At 43.8% G+C, this 15,089-nt stretch overlaps 2 protein-coding genes and 1 long non-coding RNA gene across 3 annotated transcripts; all 3 read right to left on the bottom strand.

Annotated features, from left to right (window-relative positions):
• Positions 1 to 2,487: 2,487 nt before the first annotated feature.
• On the bottom strand, positions 2,488 to 5,291 carry LOC135490986 (periostin-like). Its single transcript, XM_064776601.1, has 6 exons — positions 5,054 to 5,291; positions 4,272 to 4,492; positions 3,845 to 4,037; positions 3,146 to 3,247; positions 2,880 to 3,002; positions 2,488 to 2,663 (listed from the first exon to the last, which is right to left on the bottom strand). Exons 1-6 carry the CDS (start codon positions 5,289 to 5,291, stop codon positions 2,488 to 2,490), a joined length of 1,053 nt encoding a protein of 350 aa, XP_064632671.1.
• Positions 5,292 to 6,671: 1,380 nt separating this feature from the next.
• LOC135491560 (transforming growth factor-beta-induced protein ig-h3-like) lies at positions 6,672 to 10,376 on the bottom strand. The gene is made up of 6 exons (XM_064777534.1): positions 10,164 to 10,376; positions 9,553 to 9,782; positions 8,961 to 9,159; positions 8,074 to 8,169; positions 7,399 to 7,509; positions 6,672 to 7,089 (listed from the first exon to the last, which is right to left on the bottom strand). Exons 1-6 carry the CDS (start codon positions 10,357 to 10,359, stop codon positions 6,914 to 6,916), a joined length of 1,008 nt encoding a protein of 335 aa, XP_064633604.1. The 5' UTR covers positions 10,360 to 10,376; the 3' UTR covers positions 6,672 to 6,913.
• Positions 10,377 to 12,678: 2,302 nt separating this feature from the next.
• LOC135491564 (uncharacterized) lies at positions 12,679 to 14,548 on the bottom strand. Its single transcript, XR_010447848.1, has 3 exons — positions 14,172 to 14,548; positions 13,671 to 13,726; positions 12,679 to 13,354 (listed from the first exon to the last, which is right to left on the bottom strand). It is a non-coding gene; the product is annotated as an uncharacterized LOC135491564 (long non-coding RNA).
• Positions 14,549 to 15,089: the final 541 nt, after the last annotated feature.

Genomic DNA, 15,089 nt, shown 5'->3' with positions numbered 1-15,089 from the left:
CGCATTTTCAGTCTCGTGCAATGCCCGATCAACAATACATCCGACATGGTCCGCAACTAAGAGTGTTCAGTTTTACCGAAACATAATCGGGCTGCCCAGCTCACATTCTGTATACTTGCAGCCAATGTGATCGACTTTTCACCTGGGCAGAGCTGGATGGATGTCGTTTGGCTCTCTTGTTTACAATGTTGAAAGATTGGCTCCATTCACCGATCCAAAAACCAACTTGGCTTCATCCATGTTCATCCGATCAACCTATACATTGCAGTACATGACGGCACAGGGATTTCCTTCCAAATTTGCATGAGATGCATGCACTTAGAGTCAGTGTAAACCGCGGGAACAAGTTGATGAAAATTTGTTTTTGATACTGTGGTTCTATCTTGAAGCCGCTGGTATGTTTACCTTGATAATTCTACAAGAGCTTTCGTGGTAACATCATAATCAATGACTTACAAGAACAAGGAATTGGATCAATCATTCATCGAGGAAATGGCCTCGGAACTTCCCTCAACGGCTCGATACATTGAACTTATTGGGGTGTGCGGCCCAGGTGATTAAGGTGGAGGGGGGTTGGAGGGATTCTGAACTCCCGCAGAGGTGAACATTGACCCCTGGTTCATTCAGGCTTTGGGCCACTCGAGAGAGTTGTTGCGTCCTGTGTAAAGGGTGAATTTTAAAGTCCCCCTGAAAAGAATTTATACCCTATACATGTACATGCGCATCTATACTATAATGCGCGTTGTGGCCGCTAAATAGGAGGCGATTTTTGTTTCAAAATTGGGCCTCGAAAATGCGTCGAATTCTTGCAACTTTTGGTTTCGTAGGTGTGGATCATAAGTAAGAGTGTCACTGAGGGTGTCATACGTCGAATATCTTGGTGGTTTTGGAATAAATAACAACTTTGTGGAGAGCACGTCGACTGGAGAGCTCCGCTCATTCTCAAAAGCATACACAAACTTCACGCATATTCTCCCTGCCACATCAGTATTAGCTTCCAGCACGTATGTAGTGCTATACAACCTGGTCCATGGTGCAGGGTATTAGCAGGGAGATTAATGATTAGCCTGTTCTATTTTAGTTCTATTCGAGAAACACTGACCTGAGTGATAAGGCAAATTCTGCAGAGTGGCCTACCGGAACATGCAGTCAGGGTATCAATAAAAAGTTATGCCAGGATGGACAAAATATGTACAGTGGCCAGCGCTTGCTCTTTGATTTATTCTTTACTGACTGATGTTGTCAGTTTGAATTACGGGAGTGGGTAGGTGATATGCCTAATATGTGAGGGCCTTATTTGGAACAGGACCTGCTGTCACTGGTCTCAATGCATTGTGCAAAATAGCGTACTCCAATCAATCTATTGGGGGTTGCATGCAGATAGCAGCTATAAGTCCCTAATTTCGTGTTTAACCTTTAATAAAACTTCAGTAACGTTAGAAATTTAATGTAGTTCAATCATCGTGCCCATTTAACTAATGTATATTACATTTCAACTTTGCCCGCTCCATGGGTATATGCTAGTGTAGTTCAATTATTATTCAGGGCGTTATGGCTTAGGAGACCATGGCTAGTCTGATGGGCTTGGTAACCATGGAGTTCATACATGTACAGTATTGCCATCTTTTGTAAGACTGATAAACAGCATCCTCGAAAATCCAGAACACAGTCTTCCTGTGGTTCGGTGTGTAATCTCAACTTGAGCGAAATACAAGAAATTAAGGGAGGATAGGCAATATAAGATACTATTGATATGAGCAACAACAGGCTGAGAGATGTGCGAGTGACAAGCAATTTCTCCAAATCTCATTGTGCAGGTTGAAATTATATTAACTGCACGTGAACAAAACAAATTAACAGGGGTTTAATTTAACATTATCATCATGCCGTGATTGAAGGGCAGTGCGCACATGACAATCAATCGACGGAGATTCGTCTTTCACGAAGCGTTTTTTCAATTCATGGCCAAGGAAGGGTAGGGGAGTTACGTCACTCTCCGGTCACGTCCTCAGCACTAATGATATGCAATACCAAGTGAACGATAGACGAGCACGTGATAAAATCCAGTGACTTGCAATTTTGGCCAATCGTACTGCGGAGGTTGAAATGATATCAAAAGCACGTAAATAGGATAAATAAACAGGAAAGAAACAGGATGTGACTTGATGAAAGGATAACGTGCACGTGACGATCAGTATTGAAGAAGATTCGTCTTTCACGAGGAGTTGGCTGCTTGAAATATATGCGATTCATGCAGCCTGGTAAAACCACGCGCCTCCCTGCGAGATCTCGTGATATTTGGGTGTCCGATCGCCCCTGTCAACGTAGCTACAATCCAACCTTGTGTCAGGAATTGGCGGAGGCGCAATAACGACTTGGGACGAGGCTGCAATTCATGATTAATGATGCAAGAATGCATAAAGACCATTAGGCTTTATCATTTCTTGACGTTTGTCCATAGCCACTTTCATAGTTCATAGAGAAGTTCTAAAATTGCCAAGGAAGTGTCTTGTCAAAATCGGATACGACGTCAACGTTGTTCTTCTTCCAGTACGCATTGCGGACTTCCGGTGGCATCAGCACGCCGGCCATTATATGGAAAACGCCGTTTGTAACGGCAACGTCTGGGACCCTTATCTCCACAAAGTTGACTCGGACGTCGTCTGTAACGAAACAAAAGAAGGTGGTAAGAAAAATCAGGACTACATTGCAGTCAATACTCGCACGTAGTATAATCTTTGCCAACGGCAGCTTCGCCAAAAGCAGGAGGGATTTCACCGGCCTGAGTAGCTTAGCTCTCAAAGCAGGTGATTTTTACCGGGATGTATTGAGAAGTAGGCACGCATTTATAGATCCTCGAGTTTTTCAGCACTTCTTACCTTTGTTGTCATTTTCAGACCCTTCAATTCGAACTTGTTTCCCGCCCATCGTAGTAAGAACATCCCCATCCCGGAGTCCAGCTTCAAATATAGTGCCCGATACCAGATGGTAAAGTAGCACATCTGTAAAAAAGATTAACTTTATGTTTTAGATTTCCTGATTTGTAAAATTAACTTTTTAACAGTAATGTTCTACTACTGAATTTGCAGAGCCCGCACCGTGGGGTCAAGTTATCAAAATGACCAGTTAAAGTGAACCATCTTACCTGTCAGTTGTTTTCTGTCTGACATCAGTTCGTCGAAAGTTGGATTTTCCATTTCTCGGATCGCTTTGTTTGATGGTGCGAATAATGTGAATGGGCTCTCACCTGAAACCGTTTGATTGTCAGGGTTTTAGTTGCTTCTCAAAACACGATTTTGATATTATACGGAGAGTATAGATATATAATTTATTTCGTGATCTGGCGAACAACTGATGACCAATTTTTGATATCCCAATCACGAAGAGTTTCCATACAATACATGTAAACAGCTGTAGAGACCGTGACCCTTCAGTAGGGGAAACAGAAAAAAAATGTCACTCAGCATTCCCATAAAATGAGGGGAAAACTCGGAAATGAAAACTTGCAAAACGATGCGCCGGTGTAGAAGTTTAAAATGTCCTAGGATAGAATGCCCGGGAATCAAAGGATTCTATTATGCGCTTCAATCGCTGAGCTATTGACGGTCAGGGTTTCTATAGAACCATATTGCAGAATACAATAGGGCCGGACACTTTTTCCAGGGGGGCATTTGTTACTGTTACACCGGGTTGAAAAAAACCGACGGCTTACATAATTATTTGTATTTCCAACAACCTTGTCGATTTTACAAAGGAAGACGGGTGAGAAATTTGTTTAGCCCGGTGCGGCATTTCAAATGAAAAGGTTTTCATAAAGAATATATATGATTTTCCGAGCGTTTACCTGTTAGGACATCAGCGAGCCCTGTCAATTCAATAGCAGCGAGAAACAACCCGGTCGAGTTACTGATCTCAGCCATCTGTGTCAGAAAACCGTACAACGCCTGGGGGTAGATGACCCTGTCGGTCACGTGGATGACGCCATTTGTTGCATTCTGGTCCGGTAATGTCAGGATACTTCCGGTAGCAGTCGTTACCTGAGAAGTGTTAACCAAAGTCACAGTATTCATATCAAATTGATAGCCATTTTATTCAGTTGCTCTGTGTTTTTTCCGTCCTCGTCCACAGACTGCAAGCTGCAATGGCTCGAGACAAGGACAGTTGGTACATGCAAGGAATCACTTGTAGAGTTGAGTAAACTCGGCCAAGGGCAACTTAACCAGTAAGAGAAGGCCTATAAAAAAGGCAAAAAAGCTGTGTCGCCTACTAACCTTGCCATCCAAATATCTGTTGAACCTCAAATTTACCGGCTTGCCAGCCCAGACCAGGGCAGTTGGGACGAGAAGTTCGTTGTTAATTTGGGACGAGTAAACTCGACCACGCACAACGTGACCGCTGAAGATTTTCGGGAAGGCGTGTTTCACGTATTCTCGGCGGTCACGGTAGAAAGTCTCGAAAGCTTCGTCGGTCGGAACCACCACGGTAAAAGGCCCTGTCAGACAGAAAAGAAGTGTCAATTTATCGGCAGATAGCAGATTAGTCGTCCACGAATTAGATAAGTCTATGTAAGCTTACTAACCGGCCATTATTTTTACACTTCCACAATTTAGAGAACGAAACACATTGTATGTGATACTGGAACACGTTTCCGTGAGACCCACCGTTAAAGAATCTGACGGAATAGAATCTACAGTGGGCCATCATAGAATCTGCAATGGGCCATCATAAAATCTATGATGGTAGATCCAATTTGAGAACGTGGTTTGTGATAGTCATAAAAAATTCTACCATGCTATGAACATATTCGGAATGCGCAGCCTCACAATTGAGTGCTTGTTCGACTGATTCGCCCGAACTGCAAAAAGTCAAATTGATAACAGTAGTGTATAACAGGCGAAGAGAGTCAGAACTGTATCTGCAAGTGAGAAGTGAATCTATGAGATTTCTGTAAATTCGCTTTTCTCTTTTTTTAGAAATTTTAATTGAAAAGTCTTGAGACTTGTCCCCCCCAAATAAACCCCATTTTTTCAATTAATAAGTCAACGATAAATACCTTCAGATCTCAAAAGCTTGTCTAAGTCGGGAAACAATGGCAAATGATTCACGAATTCGTTGCAGCCAAGTTTTGACGCCAGCGCAATTATGTCCATTTTTCTCTTCTCCGCCGGCAGCAGGTCTGTCTCCATTTCAATCATAACGGATCCATCGTTTAATGATAAGCTCTTGGCCGCAGTGCCCGGCAGAGAGGCGACGTAGGTAACTACCACGAGAGCGAAGAACAGACCCTTCATTGCAGCAGGGATTTTTCAAGCTGTGTGCCGCTGACAGACGTTAGCCCCGCGAACTTTATTCCACTATAAAGGTATCAAAGTGGCTCTGCTGCACTTTAAGTAAAGTACAATATATAAACTAATAATTACTAAGGTCAGGTCAAATAGGCCCAGGCGTGCCAAATCAAGGTACTTTTAACATTGAGTGTACATGTAAGCTTACACTTTTACCCTTGTTTCGATAGGCCTGAAGAATGTCGTCCTTCTCCACGATTATTGAAGGACATGGTCTCCATAGAACCTTTATACCTTAAACGGACAACTTGGGCGTGGGACTCCCATCTACCTGGCCAGGAGGATAATGTGCCAACTTGGCACCATGCGCCGCCACCTGTAGTATTACACTGATGCAAGTCATGCATGTAAGCATCCTCAACGTATTGACATTGCTCACCTTCCAGACAACACGCGGGGCTATGGAGGCAATACCGCTGGAAGTTCAGTATGGCCTGTAAGATGAACACAACGTTATTCCGTTGGTAAATTCTAACAACGTAGTTCTTCTAACATAATATATTGAAAGACGTTCGCTTTTCCCAGCAAGGCATACGGCAGCCCACCTTGACCTGCAATGTTTTGAGATCGCTAAATCCCGATAGTGGTGACGTGCCAAAAGGGTGCTATGACCTAATGCAGAGCACCCTTAGTGCTACTATGGCACCTTAATGTGCCACCCCAATTCAAAATGGGGTGCTATGAAACAAAATTGAATAACTCGAGGTAAAATGAGGTTCCAATGCTTGGATGTTGCTCCACCCATTCATCACTGTCCAGTCTGCAAGTTAGCAAGAAGAAATAGGCCAAGGTAACTCGTACTGCAAGTGCATCCCTAAAGAATGATTTCTATGGCACCCTAATGCCAGGGTGCCCTGTGGGTGGCACTAGCACCATATATAGCACCCCACAAGGGTGCTGTATTCACTGCCCACACGGCACCCTAGGGTGCTATAGAAACTTCTCCTCAAGATTGCAGTGAGAGATACCATGACATATTTCTTCTGGCCAACTTGAAGTCCAGACGGTGATCGCAATGAGTGCAGCAATATATAAGCGTTGGGACTTCATTTTATCTCAAGCTATTCAATTTTGTTTCATGGCACCCTTCTTCTCGTAGCACCCCAAAAGGTGCCATGGAAGCATCTCAGGCAGGAATATCAGGCTGTAGCACCCTTGTTTTTAGAGTGATGAGAGTCGGAATGACGGCAGCTCGGACTAGAGCTTTTTATTTGTTGTCTGTTTGAAAAGACTCTGGTTGGACTGTCTGCCTGACCCTAGCCAAGCAGGGGAATTGATTCTCCAGGTTGAAGACATACTGATAAGAAAACCTGATTACATGCACATACGTTTTTATTCGTGAAATGCTGACATAAGTATATTAATGCACGTACAACGATTAGTACATTAAAAAGCGTGAACGGTCTTCACCGGAAAAAACAAAAATATTGGAGCATATTGGTTGTCAACATTTACTTTGACTACTTTCGTCTAATCTTATTTCCTGGAACTATAGTACACAAGTAAATATTTCCACGAGTTCATTATCTAATAATACTGCTAGCAAAAATTATTGCACTTCAATAAAATCACAGCTTTTCACCCTTGCGGCGAATCGCAAAAGCGTTTTGGAGTTCCGCCCAGGGAGAGATCTTGGCTGGTGTGGTCGGGGGCAGGAGAACGGCATCAACGAGGTGCATAACACCGTTACTGACAGCGAGATCGGCGTACACTACCCGGGCGTTGTTGACAGTCACTCCGCCACCTGAAGTCAGAAAAGAATATAGTTAGACGAGAATATGACTGAGCCGCTAAAAGGCTATACGCCGTTCGCTCAAAATTTGAAATTTGTTTTTCAATTACGTAAACACGGTCAGAATATCAACATTGACACCAAGCTGACTTCGAAATCCGATTCAAGGACGAAAACGCGAGACATTGTCTTATAACATGTAGGCTTTTATATATACAGATGTAACCGTTTTCAGTGTCCTACCGAGAAATAGTGTTTCACCTGTTGTTGGCACCTGTTAGAGCAATACCTGGTTTATAATGATTATAAGTGTAGACTTACGGGGTCCTTTGGTGTTAATTTGGACATCTTTTCCTTCCACAGTCTTGACCGCGCCAGAGGAAAGACCGGCGCTGTAGTATGTTCCGCTGACCACGTGGTAGGTCAGGATGTCTGAAAGGCGAATATAAAAATCAATTTGGTTGTTTTTGCGGTGGTGGTTTGTGCCATAGAGAAGAGGGACAAAGGTAAACTGAACTCGTGTCCTGTCCTTCTGGTGCATACTTCGACACATCATATAGTGTCCAAAGAACATTCCAATTCTTCGACACATCATATAGTGTCCAAAGAAAATTCCAATTCCGCTGGTTAGAGGAAGTGACTACCACTGAGACTCCGTTGCGCGAGGCTATGACAATAAGACTGCTGCCTTGATATGTTGATATACATCTATTTTCCTTGACATTATGGCATTCATATCGGCAGTTACAATGCAACTTTGGCGAGATAAACGTGTTGAAGGGACAAGTAGGCAGTGTGCGTGTTATTTCTTCCTTCAAAAATGACTTCCAATAGAACCGTCACTTAGACAGTCCGCGGCACAGTACTGGAGAGGGTCAAAATTTAGTTGGCAATCCTTAAGTTGCAGGGATATTTGGAACCAGGGTACAAGCGCTGGCCCCCTTAAAATTGCCTAGTGGGAGGGGGGCAGGGCTCGAACTCGGTTGTTACGTTTACCTGTGAGCAAGGTTTTGTTCTTGAGGATGGCAGGCAGGTTTGGAACCTTGGCGAAAGCCTCATTCAGTGGCGCGAAAAGGGTGAAAGGACCGGCACCTGCACAAGAAGGAAGAAGAGATAAAAACACGATTACAAGGGTATACCAGCGGCGTTTGTGTAAAATGTGCTGTGACGTATCTGACAGCCGTTTCCGACGGATATTTGAATCTGTTGGTAATTTTTGTGCTAATCATGCCGATCCACTGTCGTTGTGCGTATATCCATCCTTCACCGCTGATAACCCCCCTCCCTGATCGGCTGTCAGAAGGGCGGTTACTTTTTCAGTAGTCTCCCTGCATTCTCTTCCTTTCCCACGCGTCCTATGTCGCGACAACACTAACATTACCCTCGTGGTTGTCGCACGAGACACACACTGAAAGACCAGGTGTTCAATGAGTAACGGTTCGAGGGATGCTGACCTGACCCAAATTAGCAGTGCATGTTGTATAGAAGAAGGGTAACCTGATCTGGAGGTTGGCACTATCAATTCAGGCCGTCATTCAATTACTTTGTGTGGAGCAATTTGATTGGTCACCCGTTTATGATCGTGCGTCCGATAGATTACCTGGCGGGAGTTATCGGCGGTGAAAGGAGGAGACTTTAGGACTACTATTCACCGCCGTTAAGTCGACATGGTCTGAAGTTGACCCCAGATATTGTCAGCCGAATGGTTTCTCGAATGTTAGAGAAGGCCTCTGGATTTCTAGACAGTTTTCCGGCTACAGTATACGCGAGAGGTTTCCCCCTGGAACATTCTCAATGCTACGCGACCTATTTTAGTCATTGGAATGCCTGTTACGAATACGGCCCAAGATGCATGGAGGCAATGCCCTTTGACCGTCGCTCACCTTGGAGGGTTTCCACAAGACCAGCGGCTTCGACGGCGGTGACAAGAGTACTGAATGCCTTCTTCATCTGGTCGACTTGGAGCGTGGCCACGATGTCGTAAACGGGGATGGGGTACATGACGCGATCGATGACGTGGATTACACCATTGGTGGCGTTCTGGTCGGCTTTGACGACCGGAGATCCGGTGGCGGTGATGACCTAAAATAGGACGCATTTATTACGAATCGGACCATTATACGACGAAGTGAATTAATCATTTTTTAGAACAGACGAAAGAAATCCTGAACCATATGGTAATACACTTCCTTTAAATGTAGGGGTTTATAAAATATTGATAAGATGCTAAAACCTTGGTGGTCAAGATGACGAGAGAACTGCATTGACGTGACCATACTAGTACTCGACCACCTTTGAAGTATATATATGTACCGAGGTAAACCGTCTCTTAACAACAAGATCATCTTGATATCAAGGGGAAGGGAAGAGCCCGTGGGTATAGACCAGACGATGCTAAGGTCATCGTATCGACCTTTTGATGGAGTCAAAGGCGCCACTGCACAACCATAATCAACAAGTTGTCATCATTCTTACCTTCCCGCCGTCGTAGATGTTGACCCTGATATCAACAGCTTTGTTGTCAATTTTCAAAAGACTTGGCGCAAGAAGTTCGTTTTTCAGCTGGGAGGAGTATACGTCACCGGAAATGACGTGGTACATGAGCACTCCCTGGAGCAGTGTCTTGTTGGCAAAAAGCTCCTTAGCAAGTTGCGGGGGCAGCGATCTGAATGCCTCGTCGGTAGGGGCGAAGATGGTGAAAGGTCCTGCAATGAAAGACCTAGAATAATGACCAACATTATGATTAGGGGGCTAGGCTTTACCCCAGCCATAACCTCCCCCAAACTTTGCCCTACTTGGACACACAGAACCCGGGACACAGATTCTGGATTGAACGCATAGAACATTCTTTAGGCCGGGGCACATAGAACCCGGGACTTATAGAAACCACGGGACACGTGAAGAGCAAGGAACACCGGACGGCAGTAGACTCTGACCAGCAGTCGCTAACCGCAATCGTAGAGTACGGTATTGAAAAAGGAAAGTTTTTTCCAAGGGGTGTCCAGGGGAGCCAGGAATCTCTTCATGCCTTTTCAAAAATCCTGGTTACGCCCCTGCCCGTTTGAGAAACTCGAATATTTACTTACCTCCGGTCTTAATTGTGTCCTCAAGACCAGCTCTCTTCAAGCCAGCCACCAGATAGCGCAGTCCGAGCTCCTCAGCCAGTTCAACCAAGTCTTTGCCGGCTTGTGCCTGTGGTAGGTTCGCATACTTCACGAACCAGCTGGACGGGGCGCAAAGGGCCTGGGAGACGCAGAATACGGCAAGCAGAAAAAGCTTCATCGTGACTGCTTTCTTGGGAGAAATATCGGGAGTGACCACGGACCAGTCTTGGCTGTTATCAAACTTCTTTATATTTATTTTAGGTAACCGGTTGATCATGGGGTTTACGAGTAGTGATAGGTCGTGTGGTGGTTTCATGAATTTGTCCTTACCTCGGTTCCAAAACAATTCGGCGTACTAAAGTGTGCAGCAACTTATCTATTGTATCAAATAATGCACAAGGTCAGATTTTTGGGAGACGAGGTTAACATACCAGTTAGCAATTATAGATTATACTTGAAGTTGGTAATAATGATAGTATTATAAAACCTTCCGAGACGGAGTGATACAAACATTTTATAACAAGATAAGGTGCATTATCCTAGCGGGCATGCACTTGGCCAAACTCTGAATCGTCGAATGCCATGCCGATTTATGCGCCGAGCCTTCTGCAGAGGAGGGACCGACGCACAACGCCGAAAGATCGACATGGCAACGACTCGACGGGCCAGAGAACCCGGCCATACGCCGTGTCAGAGGTACAAGTCTCTTACAGATGCACATGCAATACGTTTCAGTCCTTTTGAAGTTCTATGAAACTGCTCGGTCTAAGTGCGCAAACTTCAATTTAACTCTGGCTTCTGCAATTAAACCCGGAGTACCTCAAACCACAGTCACTCTATAGACTGAAGCACGAATTAGATTATTATACGTTGCCATTAAAGCCTACACTCTAAGAAAAAAGGGTGCTATGGGCCAGCACCCCTTGAGGATCTTCAAAAAACCTCTCCAAGGGGTGCTATCATAGCTTAATACTGAGGGTACTCCGAAGCACCTTATTAAGGGATGCTTTACAGCACCCTATCATAGGGTGCTCCCACAGCGGCGAAACCTTCTCAAGGGGTGCTTCCTAGCACCCTTAATTATGGTGCTTCCATTGTATTGTGTGCCATTTCGTGAAGGGCAAAGAAATCTCAGGTGCCAGAGATTGGACAATATGATTGTCTTTGTATATCACTATTATTATCTTGTGATACTTCCATGTGACACACATGACCCAAACAAATGATCTAATAACTATCTTAAACTTAATCTTCCCCATATCTCAGACAAGCCCGGCTTATAAGAAGCTTAATGTTTATAATTATATAAGATATCGCTGCCATGAATGGACAGGTCTCCAAGACTAATTACCTACATGCCTAGACAAAAAGGCCTTGAATGGTTAGTGATATACGGTATCACCTGATTCTGCCTTTGTTACTCTAAAGGCTACAGCATTTTTGTCAATTTGTTAGCCTCATGAAGCGTATTATATGCCCGAGATAACATTTATACGGCAGCATTTTAGTGTCACTAAAGAAGAAAAAAAAGAAAACATTTCTCGTAATAACGACTTTTAATCTCGTAATAACGCCGACTTTCTTTCTCATAATAACGACTTTTAATCTCGTAATAACGACTTTCTTTCTCGTTTTAACGACTTTTAATCTCGTAATAACGACTTTCTTTCTCGTTATAACGACTTTTAATCTCATTATAACGACTTTATTTCTCATTATAACGACTTTTAATCTAAAGTCGTTATACCGAGAATGAAAGTCGTTATTACGAGAAATAAAGTCGTTATTACGAGAATGAAAGTCGTTATTACGAGAAATAAAGTCGTTATTACGAGAAATCTTTTCTTTTTTTCTTCTTCTTTCGTGGCAATAAAATGCTGCCGTACATTTACTCGATCTCTGTAGTGTTTTTATAGCCTTTAAAGTAGTAGTGTTCTCTATTGGTCGTATGCTTAACCACCAGCCTTATCAAAGGGGACTTTTGGATATGATAGTGTGCGGTTTGTGCGTCTCGTCCTTGCGTGCGTGTTCTTATGATATAGGTCAGTGCTGCTGAAAGGGTGGATGTCGTCCTGGGTGCCGACAAATGGTACCCAGGTTCGAGATCGACTGGCCAATAAGCACCCTGGGTGTCATTACACAAGACAAACAGCACCACGGCGCGAGATAAAACGAGATTGCAATAAACGTCCTCGTCCCTAAGATCCGTAAGCCAGGCGAAAAGAAGCTGGGTGCTATTTGTCTAGTGTAATGTCACCCAGGGTGCTTATTGTCCAGTCGATCTCGAACCTGGGTACCATTTGTCGGCACCCAGAACGACATCCACCCTTTCAGCGTCAGTGCTATATAAGATATAACGTTTTGAGTGGGGAGCCTAAGCCTTCGAAAAAGTGCTTACAGTTATATTGGCCCCTTTCTACATCATGATGAATAAATGCGACCCATCGGCGTAAACATTGTGTATCTCTTTTCATCTCTGTACTTTTATTTATGTTTATTTGCATATGGCACTGTACATTGTATGTCTTGCTTAAACACCTCTCTCATAACCGAATGGTATTATACAGAATAAATTGAAATTGAAATGGTAAACGTTAATTTCCGGTGTAGCAGTTGCCTTGAATGTATGTTTGTTTTTGCATGGTGATTGATTAAAGTGTGGTTCGATAGAGACCCGTGACCTTGATTACCTCAGAGATTAAAAGCGCATTACAGAATCCCTTGTCCCAAAACATTCTTTCCCAGGACATTCAAAACTATTACACCTGACTAAAAAAGTCCCGCGGCTGATTGCACATCGTTTTTCGCCAACGCAATGTCGTTCTATCCTACTGTCTCGTCCACGCCCCTTGCCATATAATCAATTGGTAGATTTGGCCAATAACACGATAGACGAGAGGAAAATGACTGGTCTTATATGTGTTCTGTCACATCTGCACGTCACAACTAACATTTTATGCAACGCCTTTTATCATGATCTTTTTCTTTAATCCGCTCTTGAATTTTTCGGGCCCACCCATAATCTCCTTTACAATGTTTCTTGCTTCCTTGGTGTCATCTTTCTTCACATTGTAAGTTGCTTGCGCTTGACTTATGGCATGGTGTTCAGAGACCATTCCCTTACCGACTTCTTCAGCGGTAGCAGGCGTCAGTTTAGCGATGAGGAGTACTAGCTGAAAGATATGCGTAAGATGGAGCCATGCGCTGGCAAGAACACCGAAATTGACCCATTTTAGGACTACATTCTCCATAAAATTACGATGAATTCCTTTTGTTTGTGTCGGACACCTCTTGGTAGAACTCTAAGTGGAAAGACAATTCACATCGATATCTGAAGACAATTGTGTTGATGAGTAAATCTATGTGTGTCTGCGCGAAGGATGACGGACATTGTCCGCCGAGGCTGACGAAATGAGCTCACACTTGTAGAGGGACGGGCTTGTCAATCAATGACGGACACAGCCGAATTTATACAAGAAGTTGACTTACCAAGAGATACAAAGTCCGCATGTCCATGGTTTACACTTATACAGGGGTATTTACCCCTGAAAAAGAGGTGGAGAAAGAAAGCTTCAAAATAATGAGAGAAAAAAACAGAAATCAGTCGCAGACGAAAACTACATGTATAATATTTTTTTGTGTCCGGAGGGACAAAAGCACAGTAACACACTCGCGCACCCTGATACAGCGGAAGCGCCGCGCAAACCAATGATTTCAGTCACTGCGACAGGCGACAGAGTCATGACAACATGACGAATGTGGTTGAAAAAGCGGCCGGCCGATTTGTAAATTTCAATCATGATCACTCGTCAAATTGTCATTGCACCTTCGCAGCGACTAAAATCGCTCGTGTATGCGGCGCTTACAGACGAATCTCTCATGAAATGTAATCCTTTGCATCTCTAGTTGCATCCAATGAAAGTCTCCTCTGCTTGAAAGAATTGGTTATATCACAGGCCAAGAAATAACAGAAGTCATATCCGTCTTTACCTGATTGGTCGTATTTGAGAATCCAGTATACGAACGGAGGGCGAGGGTTTTAGAACATTCCGAAGAAGTCAAAGAAGAACGGGTTACAAAACTTTAAACGTTAAATAAACTGGTACACAACGTTTTGTATACGTAAATGTACGGCATGTACTTCCAGAAAGGGAAGGAATACAAATTTTAAAACAGGATTCTATTGAATTTTCATCAATCCGACGCTTCAAGCATTGATTTCGGATATCCGAACATTTGGCCGTTTTCATGTGTACAACATGTACATTGTAGTGGGTAATTATTGAAAGTGGGATGGAGCCGAGGTGATGGTACCCGGTGCGGCTACACTCCGGACGCAGTGGACCGGCCACGTCCCATGAGGATATCCAATTAGGATGACGCAATGGACTGCCTCGGGAGTCTTATTATAAGTCCGGGGGGGGGACAAAACGCATGCGGAGATCGTCTGCAGGCCGGGATTTTCTCAGGAGTCAAAAGAATTCAGTTGAGGGACCATCTCATTATTTGTGACTCATGCACACTTCCAATTGAAATGTTGGGATATTCTCTTACAAGTAGAAGTGGTTCATCTGAGCGAAATCATTCTTCAATAGTTCGATTGGAGGCGTCTGGAGATGACTGTACTTCTGTCTCAAAGTGGAGTCGGAAATTCATCTTAACCTCTATATAGATTCCATTGTTCCAGGACACTTTATCCCAGGATATTCAAGACTATTACACCTGTGTGGCAGGGGGAGCTGGTTGATGTATCTGGATTGGTACACACACATGTGGTGAACTCCTTCCCAAGTACAGTCCAAATCACATTTGACATCCCTTAATTTGCGCCACTGGCGTGCCATCCACGAGCTACCCAGAGAAATATTGAGATAAGCGTGTCACTTGCGCATCCTTGCACAACTCGTC

This window comes from Lineus longissimus, chromosome 7 (genome assembly GCF_910592395.1).
Source record: "Lineus longissimus chromosome 7, tnLinLong1.2, whole genome shotgun sequence".
Taxonomy (NCBI): Eukaryota; Metazoa; Nemertea; class Pilidiophora; order Heteronemertea; family Lineidae; genus Lineus; species Lineus longissimus.
The sequence above is the reverse complement of the archived record's forward strand: the minus strand, read 5'-3'. Positions and strand labels throughout refer to the sequence as shown.

Excerpts from the sequence above, each read along its gene's own strand:
- LOC135491560 (XM_064777534.1), bottom strand. The coding sequence starts at position 10,359 with ATGAAGCTTTTTCTGCTTGCCGTATTCTGCGTCTCCCAGGCCCTTTGC. Across the intron at positions 8,170-8,960 it reads TCTTGTGGAAACCCTCCAAG|GTGCCGGTCCTTTCACCCTT; the intron begins GTGAGCGACGGT and ends CTTCTTGTGCAG. Across the intron at positions 7,090-7,398 it reads AATTAACACCAAAGGACCCC|GTGGCGGAGTGACTGTCAAC; the intron begins GTAAGTCTACAC and ends TTCTGACTTCAG.
- LOC135490986 (XM_064776601.1), bottom strand. The coding sequence starts at position 5,291 with ATGAAGGGTCTGTTCTTCGCTCTCGTGGTAGTTACCTACGTCGCCTCT. Across the intron at positions 3,248-3,844 it reads GCTCGCTGATGTCCTAACAG|GTGAGAGCCCATTCACATTA; the intron begins GTAAACGCTCGG and ends AAACGGTTTCAG. Across the intron at positions 3,003-3,145 it reads AGACAGAAAACAACTGACAG|ATGTGCTACTTTACCATCTG; the intron begins GTAAGATGGTTC and ends TCTTTTTTACAG.